Source organism: Parus major, chromosome 2 (assembly GCF_001522545.3).
Source record: "Parus major isolate Abel chromosome 2, Parus_major1.1, whole genome shotgun sequence".
In the NCBI taxonomy this organism is placed as follows: Eukaryota; Metazoa; Chordata; class Aves; order Passeriformes; family Paridae; genus Parus; species Parus major.
This window is the reverse complement of record NC_031769.1, coordinates 90,827,348-90,848,795: the sequence shown is the minus strand read 5'-3', so window position 1 is coordinate 90,848,795 and position 21,448 is coordinate 90,827,348. Positions and strand designations below refer to the sequence as shown.

The window sequence follows — 21,448 nt, the reverse complement described above, 5'->3', positions numbered from 1 at the left end:
GGATCTCAGCTCATCCCTGCTGTTCCAGCTGAGTGTTCCTCAGAGCCCTGCAGAAGCACCGGGACTGACCCGCCCGAGGGGTTTGTGAAGCAAAGCTTCTCCTCCATCCCTTCCCATCTCAGCCGAGAAAGCTATCACGGGGCCCCTGGTTCTGTTTTGTTGTTAATGCTGTAGATATTGTTGTGTGTTTGACTCGTTATACATACTAGTAAAGAACTGTTATTCCTATGCTCGGATCTCTGCCTGAGAGCCCCTTGATTTCAAAATCATAGTAATTCGGAGGGAGGGGGTCTACATTTTCATTCCGAGGAAGGCTCCTGCCCTCCCTAGCAGACACTTGTCTTCCAAACCGAGACACCATGTAAGACTCAACAATTTTAAAAAAAAATGCTAAAAAATAGTAGCAACAATTATTTTTTAACTATTTAGAATATATTTTAATAAACGTCCCTGGTATTTTTTTCTGTCAACTCCTATCTCCCCTCCACTGGATGGGTAGTTAAAATTGCAAAGAGCCACACTGATCTTTTAAGTTAAAGTTAATTTCTGTCATATCACTTCAGATTCTTCCTAGAGGATATTGTCAACATGAGATATCTAAATAAATCAGTTCCAGGCCAAATCAATTTATTTTGTCACTATGATCTATCACTTCCATACCATACTATTGAGTACCTAGCATACCCATAAGATTTCACTACCTAATTTTACATTTTTAAAAACTCTCTAAAGGTAAATATCACAAAACCAGCAATTAACAGCAATAAAAGCTCTCACCAAGTGCAGGCTCAGAATCTTTACACGTATTAAGCTGGTCTTCCAATGTCTGTGCATGAAACTTCTCTGGTCCATGAAACTTCTCTGGCTCCAGTGGCACTGTAAGAAATTCACATACAAGTGGATCCCTTTTCATACCTGATACCACATCACAAATTAAGTCAGTTATTATAAAACATTTTAAAAAAATTATACATTATAAAACTTTTTAAAGCATTTTGGTTGCAAAAATTAAGTATTATTACAAAATATTACTGCAAATTGAAAGTACAATGATCAGAAATGAATTCCCAATGACCTGCTAAGATCTAGACATCACTTATAATGCTGTACTTCAAAATTTTTTATTTCTTCCTTTTTTTTTTTTTTCAGGGAGGTGTGGGGAGAGGCATTAAACACTCTTACCAAAATCAGGGAGTTTTGCAGGAGTTTTCACTTTCTTCCCTAAGCAACTTTCTGTTTTAACTAAAAGAAACCAAAAAAAAACCAAAGAAGACAAAAAAAAGAACCCAAAAGAAGTGGAAATAAAATTGTTAGTACAACTGAAAGAACAATTTTGTAAATTAACAATATTTTGTAAAATAACTGACTACTTTATAAAAAAACTTTTTGAGCTTTTTTTGATATGGGAAAACTAAACTATGTTACCAATGACCCTGGTGTCATTAGCACCATGCTCTAGGACAAAAAACATTCACACCAAACAACAACAAAGTTATTTAACGTCAAGCAATTAAATGAAGTAGGCAGAGAGGAAGATCAATCAAGTTCAATATCTCTAAACATTTCAGGGCATCCAGGAATTTCAGGACATTTAGCAGCATACAGCTGCTAAATATTTCATCACATAAATTTCCTTTACAGTCCAAACAAAAATTCTCAGACCAAGGACTATGGTAGGTCCAATGACTACGTCTGACTTGAACAACTTTCAATTCTAGGAGCAGTGAACTGTAGAAACCTGAAAATACATTTTGGTGCATCATGAAACCAAATTAGGAGAACAATTGTGAATGTAGTTAGACCTTCATTCCTTCTGGAACTAAACCAGTTCATCAAGACCCAGAGAAGGTTTAACGATTTATTAAACCTATTAAAAATGTCTTAATTAGCTGAAGCAAATTAACCCATTTTCAAAAACAAATATAAAGTATATACAGTATTTCTACATGCTTTAAGAAGCATAGGTTTTTAAATTATATTTTAAATTTCAAAGGTCTCTAATGCCTTGAATTCTTTACGGTTTCTCAAAAATTTAATGTAGGTGATTTTTAGTATCCTAGTTATCACTTGTTAATCAACTCTGCATACCTCTTGCTCATGTTACTGATTGATTGGGTAGTTATATCATTAAAAAACACAAGACAGGTCTTAAAGCACAAGTCTTGAGAAAGTATTTTTCTTATTTGCTTCATAAACTACATTGGGATGGGGAGAAAGATGGAGGTACAGAACACAGCAGGAAGCAAAAAATCTTGCACTTACACATGCCATGAAGTTTCAATGCTTCTTCAACCTGAGTTATCAAGTTATCAACCAACAAGGAAGAAAGAGACTTAAGAGTCAAAAAACAACAATGCAAAGCTTTTGTTATATATTAAATAAGTTAGATTAATACCAACAGTATTGACTATCTCAGGTGAACAATTACATGAAAATGGAAAACTAAAAATATCCCTTTTTCTTCTGGAGATTGTCTATGATTTAAGTAACTCCTTTCTCCCCTTATTAACAGCCAAGTATTCTTATGTACTGTCCTTACACATAAGGTAAGGACATAAAGTTATAACATTTTCTGACAGGACTAATGTACAAAAACCAAGTTCTACTTTATCACACTAGAAAAGACATTAAATTAACAAAACTAGTTAAATATCTGAAACTGTATGTTTCAACACCACATGAAAAACTAGTTTTCAAACCCCATAATCTATTGCTAAATAAATTGGTAAAATCTGAAAAAGGTGCATTCAAAAACTGATCTTACCGTCTTGTGTTTTGCTCCAAGGAAGTGCGTCTGCAAGTTTAATGCAGAAGAACACCAGATTTTGCAAATCTAGATTAAAGAGAAGTATTTCTAGCATTGCACACAGACCAAGAGAAATAAAATACCACTGATACCAGAACAGATCTACTATCAAACTGTTGGTATAGGTTAAGTTCTATAAAAGTACTACTACTTCAAAGACGAACTAGAGCAGCCTCCTAAAACTGAATTTTATAAGGCTCCAAGACCACCAAAACATAGTGGAATGAACCAGAATCCCCACATCATGTAAGAATTTCAGACACTCCAGAACTCTGCAGCTATCTCATAGCACTTTCTGTGTGGGCATGTGTGGATAAGTGAAGACAGATCCAACACCTTCCTCACACACTCTAGAGGGCAAGCCACAGGCACACACAGCATAACTGTGACAAGCCAGGACACACCTGCCTGAGGTGAGCCAGCTCCCCTCAGTGCTGCATCCACACTAACACACTTACTCTGATCAGTTTGGAGCCTGCCTCGCTCACTTTGGAAAACTTCCCTGTCACAGCTGTTTTATGCCTAGGCCAGCTCAGAATGCGAGCAGTTTAGGTTTAAATTCACATGTATGAACAGTAGCAGCCTAATTACCTTCTTCTCCTCAAAAAATACCAGTATGCTTTAAAAAAACAGCAATAAACCTGACAACCAGAGAGATCAGGATTTTTTGTTCTGAAAAGGACCTGCACTTAATCATGCACTTTTAAAAAGAATGTCTTTATTTTGAAACATAATATTATTCATTTTAATAATAATTTTAATACAATAATTTTAATAAGAAATTCTTAACACACATCCAAGTCAAACATAACAAAGCCAACAAAATAAGTTCAGCTCCAGCGCTATTTTTCAAGCTTGCTCAAGAGAAAAAAAGAATGTTCACACTTGGTTTAGTACAACTTCGTTCCACCAAAATTACTTTGCATTAGCTACAATTAGCTTACAAGTAATGTAATGTAATGTAAATAATACTTACATTGCAGTAAAAGGGGTTTACTTGCTTCTTTATTTCATTTTCAGGGTCCATATTGAGTTTTTAGATGATAAAAAAACTCTAGGAAAATTGCAGAAAGATTGCAAACTGTTGTTTTAGCTTCACAAAATTATTTATATTTTTGTTCTGCCTATATGAAGGCTGGGCACATTCCAGCTTTAATTTGTGCCTCGCCTTGAGTTATATTCAACCTTTAAATTTCCAGGCTAATGATCCCATTTTCAAACCGAGAGCAGAACTACAGCATGGAAACAACTGTACTCCGCGAGCTTCCCTCGGGAAACATTAACGTCACCAGAAGATTACGCAGAACAAAAACTAGCGAAACAAAACCTAACCCGAACCATTTCAAGCTTCCCCCTTCTCTCCTGGGATGGGACTGGGGCCATGGGCTGGGACAGATGACAGACACATCGGGAAGAGCCAGCACACAGCGCCCGAGGCGTGCCTGGGGAACAGGAGGGACACGGCGGGGCTTGGGAAAGGACACGCTCCCACACGAATCGCGGCGGCGAAGGAAGGGGGGAAGGAAGTCAAGGAGGGGGGAGGGAAAGGAGCGAAGGAAGGGAAGCAGGGAGGCCCTGAAGCTCCAAGCCCCACGCCAAGAGCGGCATCACGCCAGAGAGCGCCCTTCCCGGCACTTCCAGCCCCGCCGAGGAGGGCACAGACACTGCTCCCGCCGGAGCCGGGACACGGCCGGGCCGCCGCCGCGCACAACTCACCCCAGCGGGCCGGGCGCGTCAGCGCCCAGAGCCCGGAGGAGCTGAGAGCGCTCCCCGCCGCCGCACCGGAGCCTGCCACCGATCCGCTTGCGGGCGGGAACTGCACCAGGCCGGGCGCGGAAGAAGCACGGAAGGGTGGCGGGACCCCGGTACCGCGGCCCTGAGCTCGGCGCCGTCGGGCGGGGACGGGGACGGGGCGGCCGCGGCACCCCCGGCCCTTCCCGCGGCGGCCGCTGGGGGCGCTGGCGCGCAGGCGCGTCGGGCCGGCGGGCGCTGTCGGAGGTAAAGCCCGAGCTGGGTCCGGGGCCGCCGCACCGGGGCGGGGATTCCCCGTCCTGCTCCGCTCCGGGGCCCCGCGATCGGCATGCGGATGGGCACGCCGCGCCAGGGACGTGCGTCCCGGGAACTCCGCCCGCGCCCGGTGCAGGCGGGGCTGCCCACCCGCTTCCTGGTGGCCGCTGGGTGTTCGCACGCCGCTCCGCACAACACACACACACACACACAGCTTCCTGGTGGCCGCTGGGTGTTCGCACGCCGCTCCGCACAACACACACACACACACACATTCGGGCATCTCCCCGCGGCCGCCTTCCCGCAGCGCCGCCGCACCTGCAGGCCCGGGATCGACCGGGCCGGCTGTCCCCGCGGCACGGCGGTGTCTCCCGCGGGAGAGGCCGGCGCCGCGCCGCCCGTGCTGCGGCGGGCGGGAATCCAGCGCGGGGTTTGCGGGGAGCTGGAGGGAGCGGTGCCGGCGGCCTGCGGGCGGGGAGGTGAGGGAGGCGGGGAACGAGGGAACGAGGGAGGGAGCCGAGGGGCGCTTTGTTACGAGGAGCCAGCGGGGCCGCAGGGTGGGGTTGTCCCCGCCGCCGGCGCCCGTCCCCGCGGGCGCTGGGTGACAGCGGCCGCCCGCCCGCCGAGCCCCCCCCGCCGCCGCGGCTGATGCGCCCGCACCGCGCCGCAGCCTCCGCGCCCGCCCGGCGGGGAGCCGCCGCCTTTGTGGAGCCGGGACCTGCTCTCCATTCTCCTTCGACAGAAGAGGAGCTAGTGAGGAGACTTAAAAAACCCCCACCAAGCTCGAGTTAATGTTTGAGAAGTTCGGGTGCGGGAGAGTCTGGTAGGATTACTACATTATGCCTATTTTTGATGGATTTCTGGCAGTCGTTCGGAATAACAACCTGCATCCATTACCTTGCTTGCGGGAAGCGCTTTGCATGTCCTCCATAGGTTAGCGGGATGACCCGTTTAAAACCTGTGTGTTTCTATAGTATAATATGATACGGATACGTATATATTTTAATATCTTTCCCTGTATAGCTATATAAAATCTGGCAAGAGAAATTTGGGTAAAGTACTGTGAATTTTACTAATAGATTATCTTGTTTGTTTGCTGGATGGTCCATGATAACATCATTTGTATTAAAGCGTGGGGGGAAGCACCCAAGGAGGTGGGATTTTTTAAAAATCTGATTAAACCACATTTTTATGAGTATAGATCTCATTCATATTTGCAATGTGCTCTTAATTACCTAGTGATTTCAAGTCTCAAGGTAGGCAGGGTCAGGCCTGGAACACTGATAGAAGCTTGGTGAGGAAAACCTAACATTTGAGGGAGAAGAACACTGTTTACTGCTGGTTCTGTCATTCAAATGAAATATAAACCTGTTGTGACTAGTTTGGGTCATTGCATTTCCATGCCTTTCTTTGGTCCTCAAGCACTGGATGAAAAGGACAGAATTATGATAGATATCCAGTGTTGTTAATTACTGGCTGATTAGGTTTAGAGCTTCACCTGCAATTTACATTAGAGACATAAATTTTGTTTTTATCAGTCCTGGAATATTTCTGGTAGTAATTCTGTTGGTGCTGGTCAGTGAACTTCATTTTCACCCCAATAAGTGACCACAGTTTGCTAATGAACTCTTTTCTTTAGGTTTGGTTGGTGTAACCTTTTTAACAATTGGGGTAAATCTTCCACCATAACTTTCTGTCTTCATTTTCTTATGGCTAAAAAAACATTTCATGGACTAAAAATGCTCACACGTGCCAACTTAAACCAAATTTCTTCCTTTTTCTGGGCTTCTTTGCAACTGATTGGAGCTTGGGTGTCTATTTAGATGTGTGCAAGTAAAATAATGCACGTGTGTGTCATTTTTATGAACATATGTGCATTTCCTAACTTGTGTAAATTTTTTTCAAGCTATTCTTCCAGCAGATCACATCACATGCCTTACAGTCTTTAAAAGAAGAATGCTGCACAACATTTCACAGTAAAGACAAGGAGCTGAGAAATATTTCTGTTATCTTAAAGCTCTAGAGGTTTGTATGAGAGGACAAATACTTAGAACACTGCTTTGTTTTAAGGCAAGTTTTGAATTGAGTCATGGCAGGAGAAGATATTTAGGATAAAGTGCTTTCTTACTGCATGTGTATTGGTGCCTAGGCACCTGTAAGAGTGAGAGAAGCTTTCTAGTCTTTGTTTCTTAAAATTTACTTTGCAGCTGTCCTCATGTGCCCACACAAATCAATCCGGTTTATGGGATGAGCTATACACAGTAAACGACTTTGATTTCAGCAGATTCCTACCTGCTAAATTATATCTCAGGCATATGTCCTAGAAGGACTGCTTAGCCTCAAAATGGAAATTCTGTGGGATTGTGAGAGTCCTTTCTCATATTCTGCAGAGGAGCCAGTGGGCTGGAAGAAGGTGAATAATATGCATAAAGAAAAAAGAGGTGAATATAAATACATGGTGGTGTTTTGACGCAACTTCTCGGTATTCTAAATTCTCATGACACCTCAGAGTGCTTTCTTGTTCACCTAATTGCAAATGGGTTTTAATACATTGAAGAAAGTAGGCTAAATATGTAAGAGCTTGAGAAGAGTCTTCCAAAACTCTTTTTCTTCTGTGTATTAAACTACCCACACCAGTTCTTGAGTTCCTTTATGCATCCTAGATGATAATCCTGACTTCTTCACGGAAAGGACACAAGTCCAATGTGTATGTTTAGGAAACAAATACGAGGAAAACAAATACTAGGAATGTGATTATTGTAAGGAAAGACTGATATATTCTTCTCAGAGTAGGACTTAGGTCCTACTTGCACTTCTTTAATATTTAGTATTTGAACTTATGACTGGGGATCTCAGATGCTACCACTGTAAAAAAATAATACAAGTAAATTACAGTGTGGTATGAAAGTGATAATTAAATTTTCTCCATCCATGAAAGATGAGCTTTTATTCTAGTACATCACTTGGTAATATATCAGAAGTCATATTTATAAATGTTTATAGAGATTTATTTTTGATGATTATGATGTCAGATATTTACTGACATCAGCTGATCTCAGCCAGTCTGTGGAGCTAGATATTGAGCACCTGGAATACAGAAGTCCTAGAAACATTGTTTAACTTTTTCAATGTAGTCTCCAAAGTTCTGAAAATCCAATTTTTCTAAATAAAGGGATCTTCTAAATATAAACATGTAACGATTTTTGTCTGAGATTCTCTCACCTTTTCAAAACTAGAAGATTTACATGCATCAGTGGAAGGTAGAATCAGTCCTTTCTAACCACATGGATTGATCCCTGTTTTTAAGGGTCATAAGCTATTGGGCCGTGCAACTTACTGCTGGGACTGCATTTTCATTCCATTCCTTGGTGGAATTGAGGCTAAGATAGAGAACCAATATTTAGTCCCAAGAATTTCATTTCAGCAGCTGTCTAAAGCAACTTAATGGTTTGGAATGGTGCAGTAAGTATGTAAGTAAAGTAGATTAATAGATAGAGGCTGATTCCATTTTAGGTCTCTTTTATTTTACTTATTCTCAGAGTGGTTTCATGAAGAGAACTTGTCATTTTTCAGTATGTTTTCTAGGATGTCAGTTTCCTGACTACGTTTTGTTGGGGTTTTTTTTTCCTAATTTGTATTTTATTTAAGGAGCTACTGAAGCAGATTCATTCCTATTAGACCTAGACATTATAATGACTGGTATGTGATGAAAGAAGTTTCTTACACCTAGTTTGTTCTGTGAGTTTATAGCTATTTAAGAATTCCTGTCACCAACATGGGGGGTGACTTAAGTTTTCACAGACCATAAAAAATAACTTGATACAGTGTGACAGAGGAAATACTGGATCAAGAAACTCTCTTCCTTATGCTCAGCCACCCAGCTCTCTTTTTTCTTCCTCCTTTTGCTTTCATGTAAAATAAATTAGCTCTTCTATGAGCTGTAGCACTATTACGTTCTATTTTCCTATTGATCTTTCCCTTAGTCCCCTAGATCCTGTCTGCTGCAAAAACTTCATCTTTCCCATGTCCTTGTGCCACCAGGATTTGGTAAGAGAGAGCAGAACTGTGACTATCCAGGACCCACATAGGTGCCAGCTGCCCCAGCTGCTGGATGTGGCCGGAGATAACCAGTCACGCACTGACAGAAAGTGCAAACCAAGTGTTTGCTGCCTTTTTCAGCAGGGGTACAACTTAGCTACTGACTTGACCTAGACTATTACTTATTTCTATTCACTTTGCTTCAGTTTTGCTATTCCAGGTTTTGCTTCACTGTGTCTCCTGTTCTTTGACTCCTTTGTTTTGCTGGTGTCATGGTTTAACCCCAGCCAGCAACCAAGTACTGTGCAACTAACTGCTTGTTCACTCCTTGCCCAGTGGGGTGGGGAGGAGAATCAGAAAAAAAGTAAAACTTGTGGGTTGAGCTAAGAACAGTTTAATAATTGAAACAACATAAAATATAATAATAATAACTATTATTATTATTATTAGTAGTAGTAGTATTAGTATTATTGTAGTGAAAAAGAGAGGGGGAGAGAGTAAGATAACTCAAGAGAAACAAAGGATGCACAATACAATTGCCCACCACCTGCGGGACTTGGCCAACTCCCTCCTCATTTATACACTGAATATGACATTTTATGGTATAGAATGTCCCTTTAGGCAGTTCAGATCAGCTGTCTTGGCTGTGCTCCTTCACAGCTTCTTGTGCACCTGCTTTCTGGCAGAGCACAGGGAACTGAGAATCCTTGACTTTGAATAAGCGCCACTGAGCAACTGCTAAAACATCCATGTGTTATCAGCATTATTCTCTTTAAATCCAAACCACAGCACTGTACCAGCCTCCAGGAAGAAAATTTAGTCTGTCTGCACTGAAACCAGGGCAGCTGGGCTTTGTCATATTTTATGGGCTACTCGAGAGAGATGCTGTTTTTATGTCAGGCTTGGGTTCTCATTCCGCTATTAGCTGTTAGCTTGCTTTAAAAATATAAGTAGTTACCTTTACTGAAAGAGATGGGAATAACTGGAAGTACTAAGATGTTTGGAGAAAAGGAGCTACAAGGATGCCACAAAGAAAGTCCTAGTGAAGTGGAGTTAAGGAAAAATATATTGAGAAGAGGAAACCTGATGGTGATATCTAGAGCATTGTCAAGGAATGTTATGAGAGTAGTAGCAGAAACAATGGGCAAAAGACTAGAAAATTAATTTTGGGAGAATCCTAGACTGTTAGGGATATGAACCGGTTATCTTATATATGTTGTATCACTGGGTTTAATGATTAAAAACAAAATAAATGAGAGCTAAGGCAGCATTTCTGTCCAAAATCTTAAAGTAATTTGGGCTACATAGTTACAGCAGAAAGGAAGGTGGGGAAAAGTGTGAAAAGATAAAAGAAGCAAAAAATTTTGTTTCACAGTAATATGTTGTTAACTCAAGGCAACACTGCTTTTTTGCCTTTCTTTTTTTTTTTGAATGGCCAAGAATTCTCTGTTATCAGCTACCTTTTTGCTATTGACTATTCCTGTAGTATATACTAACAGGCTTGAGAAGAGAAGCGGCTGCTGACACCCTATAAGTGTATAGCAGTGGCTGTGTTGAGTAATGCCAAAACTCTTTTTAGCCTGGTTGTTGGCTCCCCAGAGTGATCAGCAGCACAAGTGCAAGGAAGTGCCACACGTGCAGGGCCAGCAGTAAAGGGCGGAGGACCTGTACGTTCCACGTGGCTGGCTCCTGTAGTTATTTCTTGTCCCCTTGCAACTCCTGCTGCTTTTCAGCATTGCAATACAGGTCAGGATCCTGCTGCCTACTGGATACCAACTGGAGGAGGGGGTGGGGGGACAGAGCATGGGGGAGAACCAAGCTGAAAAATCTTAAAAAAGACAACTTCTCGCTATTATTGCTCATACAGCTTTCAAATATTGTAGAGAGAAGGGATAAATTAGTTATACACAATCAACAAGGACAGAAGATGGTATTTCATGCACCAAAGGAAACCCAAACATGCTGAAGGTGGCTTTAGACATAAACCTGAAGCTAGCGAGCGCTGGATTTCAGAATTTGTTTCTACCTTCAGGGCTTTGAAAACTTTCTGCGAGTGAAAACGTGCAATGAACATGAAAACAAGATATTAAGAGTTAGATACTAAGTATATACTGAGTATTTTGTAGCAAGACAAATTGTAACAAAGACAACTGTTCATTATTAACTTCTGGCACTATGTATCCACTGAAGTGGCAACATAAACCAGCGTGTAATTGTATTATATCTTACCTGATCATTCCATTATGTACTCTAGAACTACTCTCAAGCTATTCTAGAAAATAAGATTAATGAGAAGCTATCCTGAGGAGGTTTTTTTTTCTGAAACGCTGCAACCTTGATATCAGTTTCCTGATACTGCAACCAGTTCTAATTTGTGTTTGTTTTTTTTTCTTTTTCTTTTTTTCTTTCATTGTTGTTTTCATAGGAATTTTGGCTTCTTGGAGAAATCGTAGAAAATGCAAAACGAAATAATAAAGCCTGCTAAATACTTCTCAGAAGTGGAGAAGAGTGTGCTGCTTGCCTTAGTTGAAAAATACAAATATGTGCTTGAATGTAAAAAAAGTGATGCAAGAACTATTGCTCTGAAACAACGCACCTGGCAAGCACTAGCTCATGAATATAATTCACAGCCCAGTGTATCACTGCGAGACTTCAAACAGTTAAAGAAATGCTGGGAAAATATCAAGGCACGGACAAAAAAGATAATGGCACATGAAAGGCGGGAGAAGGTAAAAAGAAGTATTAGCCCACTTATAAATACTCACATCGTAGGGAAAGAGAAGATTGCCGGCATAATGCCTGAGCAAATGTACTTTTTGCAGAGCCCACCAGAAGAAGATTCTGAATATCAGCCTGATGCTTCTAGTCAAGGTATAAATGTTGCTGTAATGATGTGAGTAGTATTGCTTTGTATGTGATTTTGCCAGTGATTCTTTTTCAAATCTCTCCACTTAGCTGTGACTGCTGGATATAGAAAAGTAATTTCAGAGCTATGATATTACAAGGCTCTGTGTATTTTCCTTGGCCTCTGGGAGTTAAACGGGTGTGAGGTTTTTCATAATTTTTTTTTCATCTGTTTTTGACATATCTGCTGCTTTGTGGCAAGCATCACAGTTGCTATCCTGCTGACTTTCCAGAGAACAGTCCCAAGGCTATCTTTATCGTTTCTAAAGTATCCTTTTGCTGGTTTAAAAAAAGAAAAAGACAAAAGCCACCAGCAGCAAATTGATACACAATTGCTTGCTGCAACAGTTCCCTGCAGGTCTTTCCTCTTTTGTTTTCAAGGACTAAAAAGAGTACGTAGAGCCAGCCATATTTCACACTGCAGTCCACACTGGAGAATGGCCTTTCTGAAAAAGTTCAGCTCTACATTCTTCTTTGTTTGGCAAGCATACCCAGAAGGAATAATTCAATACCAGAAGGGAGCGCAGCTACAACAGTTTCTTGCAAATTTTATTATATCAGGATCTCACACAGAAGATTGTCCTTGCTCAAAAGACAACAGCAGCTACATTGCTAGATAACATTCTTAGAATGTGCCTTTCATAATTGCATTTACCATAATTAATCATTGGGATTTGGATAGGAATGTATTTTGAGACCCTCATTTGCAGTGGTAATTATTCTGTTCCCTGCATAGTCTCTTTTATTTCAAAAGAATTCATAGAGCCTTCTCAAAGTTAGAATAATGGGATTTTTTCCCTAAAAATATACACTACTGTGTTTACAATATCTACAGCAGACATAAGGAAGGAATAAGAAGTGTTCTTCCTAGTATTCCCTCAGTCTTTTGATATTAATGTTGATACATCTTCACCTGACAATCCGATCTTTCATAAAAATATCGCAAGTCACGTATGGATTTAACTTAAATGGCTGCATTAAGGTTTTGCTCCAGGCTCAGCCACCTAAATCTAACTGTGCACTTACAGGTGTCTACATTCACTTTAGTCTTCTGAACTCCCACTATAGCCTTGGAGGTCTTTCAACAGAGCCCCAAGTGGTTCTGTTCAGCCCATTATGCCCTTAGTATTCTGCAGCAGAACTGCATTATGTAGCAGCTCCTGTGCTTTGCTACTGGAGCACAAGGTTTAGATGCATGTGTCATGTAACTTATATTACCACATTTCTGTTTCTTGAAGGAAGGGAAGAGAATACTATAATACTTTTTCTTCTTTTGTTTATAGAGTCGTTTGTCGTGTCAAACAGAGAACTTTGTGATGAAGACAAAGAGATGGTACATTTTCCAGTGTGTGAAGGTACCTCCCAGCCTGAGCCTTCGTGTTCTGATATCAGAATAGCAGCAGATAAAAACTACAGAAGTAAAGCATCTCAGGAAAGTGCTCTGAAAAAGATGCATGAGGAAGAACATCATCAGCAAATGTCAATTTTGCAACTCCAGTTAATCCAAATGAATGAAGTCCATGTGGCAAAGATACAGCAAATAGAAAGAGAGTGTGAGATGGCTGAAGAAGAGCACAGGATAAAAATGGAAGTGCTAAATAAAAAGAAAATGTATTGGGAGAGAAAACTGCAGACCATTACAAAAGAATGGCCTGTATCATCCTATAACAGACCCTTTCCTAATTCACCTTAGAACACAGAAGGGCAGAGGCAGTCTGATTTAGCACATTTATGAGTAACACGCACTGGAGAGAGGGTTTTCTACTGTGAATGTACAGTGACAGGATAGGTGCCTGGCTGATACTGAACACACTATGACTCTTAATGTTTAGGGAAACAAGAGGAAAACTCTATTGTTCATTTGTAGGTAGTTCTGATTTGTTTAACTCACAGACATGCACAGTGTTCTAAAATGTGAACGTATTTTCCTCTCTCAGAACACCTGTGATCCTTGTCAAATTTAAGGTAGTCTGGGTGTTCTTACATTGGGTGTTCATAAGAAAACTTAACAGCTTTAAACACCAGGCTGTAGTGTTTGTTTTCATTTCTATCTCTTCCTATCTACCATTTCCCAAATAGAGGGAAGGGTTGGAGTTGCTCTCTCCTATTGAGACAAAAGTTAATTGACAGCTATTAGTTGGACCATTATGCTGAGGTTTAGGGATAATAAACTAGTTAATACAGTCCATAACTTACTCTTCATAGAAGATGTGAAAATGAAGGATGTAGCAAGAGGACCACTGTAGTAATAGCCCTCTCCTTCTGAAAAACAGTAATATTTCCCAGCTGGCTGGCTGACTGAGAGAATGGTTGTGGAATGGCTCTCCAGTTGTTTGAGCTCTGACACTTGAGAAGTTAAAAAGAAAGTCACTTTTTCCTCAAAAGCCACTGTGCTTGTTCTGTCATTCCCAGGCCCATCTTGTATTGAAAGAGAATACCCAGCAGAATACCCAAACAGGAGGGTCAAATGCTGCTGCCACTGTGTGCTGCACTGTGTGCTGCTCACCTGAAATCATTCTGAGGAGAAGAGCTTTTTAAGGATTCATAAAGCTCTCAAAATGCAGTGAGCCAGCCAGTCCATTTGGCAAAGTCTCCCTGTATTTTCCTATGCAATACCTGATGGTGTAGCAGCTATCTTGATTATTTCTCCTTAGCTAGAAGAAAATACTAAGACTCACCCTCTTTTCCTTCTCATAGGGTGGGAAGCAGTTCAAGGGAATCATTCCTGTCTTGAAGCACTGTTCTGTTCTGTTTTGTTCTGTCCTGTGCGTTATGGTGGTGTGTTTCTTGCCTTTGCTGTCAGTGAGGGGTGATGGACATGATTTGAATGAAGGCATTCACATGAAGGTCCCCACAGATTTTGGATGTCCAGAATAGTAGATAGTAGGAAAGCACAAATAAAGATAATCTTTACCCTGGCAATCATTTATTCTAGTGGGGCAAGAGCTAAGAAAATGCAGAACCCCTTAAGGATTCATAAGAACTTCTGGTGTGTGAAAACCTGCTTTACAGGAAGGTGTACAACCATCATTTGAAGTAGTGAGAAAAATGGACAAAACCATACATTTTCATTGAAAAATCTGGGTATCACATTATTCAATAAAGTATTTTCAGATCATGACTCCTGAGGGCAAGTCCATACTGTGAGCAATGTATTCAAAGCAGAGTATGTTACAAGGCATGCATTCCCAGTTACACTCCTATCTCTTTCCCTGGATATCTTTCCTGGTGGAGCGAGTTCCTTTTGGTTTTGTTTTGGATTGAGCAGGGTTTTTTTGTGTGTGTGTGTGTTTTGACCTGCTTTCACTGCTGGTGATTCATCTTTGTGAGCACTGCCATTATCAGCCACAGGACTCGCTGTGGTTAACAGTGTGGTACTTGTGTTACTTTCTTAAATGTGCTAAAACCAGCAATCACAATGGGAGCTATTTATTACAACTCATTTTATATGACAGAGAAAAACAATATGCTGGGCTGCTGCAAGATAAAAATATAGGGCCTGGGTGAAATCTGAAGACAGATCTTTTTGACTACAAACTCCATGTTCTTATAAATAGGCTGTGTGAAGAAAGTGCAGGAATTCCAAAGAATGATGTTGCTATGGGCACTTTTTCTGCTGAACAAAAACACTTTTGGAAGGTGTAGTAACAGTTGAGGCAAAAGAAAAGTGAACAGAAGTGAGGACCTTATTGTTCTGAGATTGCATTCTGTGGTCTGGAAGATGAGTCAGTTATTTGACTGGTTGTGACAATTGTTCAGGCCATCCAGAAGAAAAGGACAGGAAAGACATTTGTCTTAATCAATTAAGACATTTGTCTTAACCTGCACTCCTTCTAAGTGGAAGTAGAAGGAAACCAGGTGTTAGAAGGTAATATGTGGAGACAATTTCAGCACTGTGAAGAGGGCAAGAATAGAGACAATCCAGGTCTAGACAGCCCTGTGAAAATTATGAAATAGTTAGAAAGGATATCACAAAATGTGAGATAAGGATAGCTTGAACTCCTGGAAGTTATACAATTGCTCATGAAGTATGGTTTTATTTTTATATTTAAAAATCCTTTAAAGTAAGCATGTTTTCAAACCATACTAAGTGGAAAATGCCTTGCTTCTTGGTGTATTTTCTTATTCTGAGATGAAAAGTTACAGTCCTTAGGCTGAACAATAGACCCTTTTAATTCAGGTTCTATTTTAAAAAAAGGAGATCATAAGAGAAATATTAGAAAGAGCCAAGATGAAGGTATGAAAGAAAGAATGATCATTACATGCAGAGAGGAAGAATGGGAATGTTACACCTAACATAAATTATACAAGATGGTTTTGTGGTACAGGCTATAGATGGTTCACAGGTGACACAGGCTCTTGCTTTCCTATTTGTAGTTGACCGTTGGTTGCTGTAAAATTGGGTGATAAACACAGAAAAATTTAAAACATCAACAGGAGGAAGTAAGTATCTCCTTGCCAGGCTTTGGCTTTATAAAGTGATCAATGTGATGGAATTGAAATTACTCAAGAAATTATTTTTGCCTTTATTGTTGTTGTTTTTGTTGCAATTACTTCCTCTGGTAGTAGATTTTATCTTTTCTTGTGTTTGATTTTCTTATATGTAATATAGCCATCTCAGACAATATGTACATTTGTTTCTCTCCCCCTTTTTCTCACAGTATTCAAATACTTTCACATAATTGTGTTTTCCTGTTAACCATTTGGCCAAGGTATATATGTATATTCTCCAGGTTTTTCCATTGATAGAATAGAGCAGTATTTTAAGAGGAATATTCCCCATTCTTTTCTCAATTTGCTATAAAACTTTTTGTCAAGAATGAACTTAAAAGTTACACAGGACAAAATGATCCCTTCTTAACTCCATACAAAAACATGTACCAGATGTGTAGTGGCCATTGTTCTCAGCCTCTGTATTCTTATGTAGAGAAACAATGGCCTTCTACACAAGGTGTAGTGAATTCCTTTGTGCTCCCCAAATTAACATGAGCCTAGCTTCAGGTGCTGTTTTACTTGGAGGTAATCTGTTACCTAGTATAAATTTTTTAATATCTTGATTTTTTTTTCCTCCTGCATTTTTTCCTTATGTCTCTGTTCACCCTTAGTTTTTTAGCCAGCATTATGAGCAGGGGGTTTCATTCCGAGTTATGTGTTTTGCTCTTTCCTTCCTCTTGCCCAGACTGCCCATATCACAGCATTTGAACATGAAATGGGTGCTCCTCTACTGTCACCTTTCCTTTCCACAAAAAGCATGGTTAGTTACCTTTTCCACACAGCTGCCAGTACATTCTGGATTCCTCACGCAGGCTAGGAAACAGAGGATTTTGAAGAGAGGCCAGTATTGAGAAAGGCCTGTATGGAGAAGAGCACTTCTTCCACTCCAGCTCCATGTTATTTGGTGGAAGGACGGTCTGTGACCACGAAGTCATTCACTGGAACCAGAGATAATGCAGGGTGCTGAAGCTGTGGGAGTGATTCTGATTCTTCCTAAATCCCTGGGATTCTGCATAAGTGAGGTTTGAAGTTTCCTGGTTAAAAAACTTCTTTCTCGGTAGTTGAAAAGTCTCAGTGGAATCCTTTCACAGCTTCTCCAAATGAAAGTTCTTACCTTGACAAACAGCCTATCCTGACATCTATTCTACTTTTTCGATACCCGGGCTTCTTTATCACCAGAGCAAGGGAACTTGCTGCTTGTCACAGATCCTCTCTCTGAAGCTCCTTCCTGCAATGCAGAGATGTGTTTAGGCAGGGCTGAAAACACAGCCCTCCCCATGCACTTTCAGAGCAGCAATCCTTACAGAGCAGGTGCAACCTCGCGTGGCTGAGCTCAGCACTCAGATTTTGAACTATTGCTACTCAGGGTCGCAATATTCCCATTGCAGCCCTGTGACCAGAGAAAGAGGGATGGCTCAGGGCTGCCTTTTTCTGAGCATAAAGTGCAGCTGAGGATGTTGTGCTGAATTTTGTGTAATGAGCATTAATTTCTGTGTGTTTCCAATACCACATTTTATAGTCTCCCAAGGATTTGTATTATGGATTGCATAGGTGTTTTTCAATGATCTTTTGCAGATATTTTTTTTTTCTTCTGGCTGTAGTTACAGTGGCTTTTATGTGTCTTTTTTCTTCTTCCCTACTTGCATTATGATGTTCCAGTTTTGTTCTGAATCTCTGTGGTTACAGTCTGTACAGCCACACATTCATGTAGTATCTTTTCAGGTGTATTTCTCATTATGACATTGAAATGATAAACTGCTACACATTTGTATTTTGCTGCTCTGTGGGTAGAGGAATTACATGTAAATCTTAAAATAACATCTAAACGATTTTTTTTCCCAGACAAGTCCCGCACAAGTAGTCCTGATATTTCATATTTTGAGCTAGCTTGCTGTTTTCAAAGTTTGGTGCACCTTAGTTGCTTTTATAAGATTTAATGTGGAAACCTGTCTTTCCACATTATTATTTTGTTTCTTCTCAAGACAGTTGGCTGTATCTTCACACATCATCACTCTTCCTTGATTTTTTAAATTTGATGAAAAGGAAGATGACCATTCTATACTTCTTCTACTCTGCCATCTGTAAGAATAGGATAATATGTTTTCCAGTGAAAGCAAGCAGTGGTCTCTGTTTCTGGTATCACAGACTGACTTCTGTACTGATGATCAGCTTAATTCTCTAGTATCTAAATAAGGTGCACATGGAAATGTGAACAGATTGCTGGACCTAAAAGTAGAGCTATAAAATAGAAATGTACTAGCTGTGGCTCTGAAAATTTTACTGTTCTGATGGTGAAGGGATTAGGCATCTGACAACATCATCAGTCATGTTAATAATAAAAACCAAACTTGCAAAATCAAAACGGGAAAAAAAAAGGGCTGGTTTTCAGAATGAGGCAAAGTGAAGACAGCTTTTAGCTGTCCCAAGCAGTAACATTGTCACACATGTCAATTTCCCCTCATGGTCTTCACTTGTCTTTCCTCTGAGACTCTGGACACCTCTATCATAGCATTCACAAGTGCCTGACAATAAGAAACGTAGCTACTTTCAAGTAGGAATCCCACCAGAGTTATTAGACCTCTGGCTTTGTAAAACTGAAGTTGGACAGTTTTCCAAGACTACATTATCCAGACATACACGCACACACACTGTGGAAAACCACGTGAAATCTGTCCAGCGCACAGTCTGCCAAAATGGTGTAGGATATACAGCAAGAAAAAGGAAAAGGTTGTCCACTCCATAGCTGTGGGTTGTAAAACTATTGTATTCAGGAGAGTGTGTGGATGAATCACACACAGAGACAGTCAACTTCTGTAAGAATCAAGAAGTATTTTTTGCCAAATCTTCTAGTCTGTCAAAACAGTCACACACACACACACACACACACACATACGCAAAATAAATTGATTAATCATTCGAATTGTTAGAAACAGTCTTGTACCTTCTTAATGAAGAGCTGGCTAGATACAAAGCCTACACTAGACATACATGTATTTAAGGAAACAAGTCTCTGTTTTTACAGAAATAAAGCAAGAGAGATTTGGAGATTGTCTTTATTTTATTTAGGTGAATTTTTAAAATGTTGACTAAGATTTGTTTGTTTTCCTTTTGTTGTTCAGTCCAGCTTCAGAATAGTTGTGTGCTTCAGCCTCTAACCAACTGTTAGAGCACCTCATAAATCAAATTTGTTTGGCAAGAGAGTTGAAGTGGGTTTGTATTCAGCACAATTTGAGATTAATTGTATTCCCCAAATCTTCAGATATTCCTTCTCATCTATAATATGCTGTTCTTGGAGAACTTGAAACTGGAATTATATGCCTGTTTAGTAGTAATTAATTTTTTATATGGTACTTAAAAGTTGCCATATGAGCTACTCAAGCTCTTCCCATTATTTGGTCATGTACAGATCCCTTTTCTTGTCTTAGAGTTACACCCTGAAATTATGTACTAAGCCACAAATGGACCGGCTGAATTGCCCGTATAAACCCCTGCCACACATTCTGTGTCACACTATAATGGGGGGAGGGGGAGGAATCCTGCTTCTGTTTTTGTGTGAGTTTTGAAATTTGACCTGTTACTCTCACCAAAGCTATGCCAAAAGTTGTTTTGTTCTGTTAGACACCTGTGTGGTCCCACTGATCTCTCCTTCAGCGCAATGAATTGCTTGGCTTTATAACTATTTGAATTTTAATCCCATGGACTGTGAAGTCTGAATTGACACACACAGCATAAATTCCATTTATTTGAAAAAGGTCTTATGAATACTGAGACTCTGAAAAGTGCAAATTAGGGAGGTGATGTGATGAAATTGGAATTTAAGCCAGGGCAAAAATTTTGGCAGGCTGGGAGTTATCACTGCTGACCTAATAGAGAGGTTCAACCTCTGCTTTGGGAACAATAATATCCAATACAAATATTGCCTTACCTCCAACTTTCTGTCTAAAATGAAGCAAAATGAGAAGTCCTTGCCAAGTAAAGCAACACTGGTTTCCAAAATGCACTTAATTTGCTTTCAATTGCTGGCCTGCATGAGGGCTCTGAGGCTGGAATGGGCGTTAAGTCTCACTTGGGGGCTGAGAGCATAACAAGTCTTCCCCTGCTGATTTTATCCTGTTTCCTCTAAATGCAATACTCCTACTGGGATATACTTAGCCACACGGTGGTGCCAGTTGAACCATGGTAAGGTGCTCACGTTCTTAAGTTGTTCGGCATCTTTTCCAGTTACCGAATCAGCAGCGGTGGATGTATTTTAATTAAAAAAATAACAGGTTTTATCCAGCAAGAGCAACCATCATTGCTAAACTCTATCACTGAAGTGCCTTCTAAAATTGGTAAGGTGGCAAATTTAGAGGTATAATAAATAAATGATCACAATGGTGCATTGTCTCAGACAGTTAAAACACTGTTTGATGGGGTAAATCTTGCTTTTGCTCCTCCAGTAGACTGATAAATAAGTTGCATACTTCCAGTTTACATTTCCGCAATCCCACTGAAGCCAGGAATTTTCTCTACAATGTGCCATGGTCTAGGTAGAAGAATGTTGATATCTGCTCTCAGTCAGGTCCAAATGCTACCAATTCTACTTCTGTAAATCCAGTGCAAGTGTGCTGTCAGGGAGCCAGGCTGAGAACATCAGGTGTGGGACAGGATTGGCATAAACTTAGGCCCTTCTCTTATACCCATCACAGACAAAAGTAGCTCAAGCCCCACAGCACAGCAAACTCAAGCCCACATCCTGCCACAGCTTCAAACACAAGTAAGGACCTAGTGACAGTTGTGGGCAACTTCAGTAATCCATAAAACTTTGGGTGGTAAACAATTGGTTTTTAAAATTGTTGTACGTTAAAATGTTCCAAATCATGGGGAAATTTAAAATTATGCCCTGACAGTGTTCAATTACCAAGAGCAATAAATTAACACAGCTTCAGTCTGATAGGTGCAGTTTTCTGTCAAGATTCTTAAATAATACAAAAAACCAAAAATAAATAAAGCCAACTGTGTCCACATAGATATAAACATAAATTCAACCAAATTAACATGAGCCACCAGTCTGAACATCAGTGTGCCCTGGTGGCCAAGAAGGCCAATGGCCCCTGGCCTGTATCAGGAATAGTGTGGCCAGCAGGAGCAGGGAGGTCATTCTTCCCCTGTGCTTGGCACTGGTGAGGCCACACCTGGAGTGCTGTGTCCAGTTCTGGC

General features: G+C 40.6%; 2 protein-coding genes across 6 annotated transcripts in view; one reads left to right on the top strand and one right to left on the bottom strand.

The window, feature by feature from the left end:
• Positions 1–4,746, bottom strand: part of LOC107200768 — a 20,139-nt gene extending 15,393 nt beyond the window's left edge. The window contains exons 1-6 of one of the 2 annotated variants that reach the window (XM_033512179.1): positions 4,523–4,746; positions 3,783–3,860; positions 2,765–2,833; positions 2,263–2,332; positions 1,183–1,242; positions 778–876 (exon numbers count right to left, since the gene is read on the bottom strand). In XM_033512179.1, the coding sequence (XP_033368070.1) occupies positions 778–876; positions 1,183–1,242; positions 2,263–2,332; positions 2,765–2,833; positions 3,783–3,833 (349 nt within the window). In that variant the 5' untranslated portion in view covers positions 3,834–3,860; positions 4,523–4,746. The remainder of the gene's footprint in view (positions 1–777; positions 877–1,182; positions 1,243–2,262; positions 2,333–2,764; positions 2,834–3,782; positions 3,861–4,522) is intronic. The other variant, XM_033512180.1, reaches the window with a different exon arrangement.
• Positions 4,747–5,440: 694 nt separating this feature from the next.
• Positions 5,441–19,291, top strand: MSANTD3 (Myb/SANT DNA binding domain containing 3). Of its 4 annotated transcripts, XM_015619449.3 has the most exons (5): positions 5,441–5,636; positions 6,720–6,838; positions 8,121–8,283; positions 11,277–11,722; positions 13,039–13,462. In XM_015619449.3, the coding sequence occupies exons 4-5, from the start codon at positions 11,308–11,310 to the stop codon at positions 13,446–13,448; spliced, it is 825 nt and encodes a 274-aa protein (XP_015474935.1). In that variant the 5' UTR covers positions 5,441–5,636; positions 6,720–6,838; positions 8,121–8,283; positions 11,277–11,307; the 3' UTR covers positions 13,449–13,462. The 4 variants fall into 4 exon arrangements, with proteins under 4 accessions (XP_015474935.1, XP_015474937.1, XP_015474936.1 ...); XM_015619451.3 differs by lacking the exon at positions 6,720–6,838; XM_015619450.3 differs by lacking the exon at positions 8,121–8,283.
• Positions 19,292–21,448: the final 2,157 nt, after the last annotated feature.

Coding starts and splice junctions, on each gene's coding strand:
- MSANTD3 (XM_015619448.3), top strand. CDS start 11,308: ATGCAAAACGAAATAATAAAGCCTGCTAAATACTTCTCAGAAGTGGAG. Junction 11,723..13,038: donor GCCTGATGCTTCTAGTCAAG/GTATAAATGTTG, acceptor TTTTGTTTATAG/AGTCGTTTGTCGTGTCAAAC.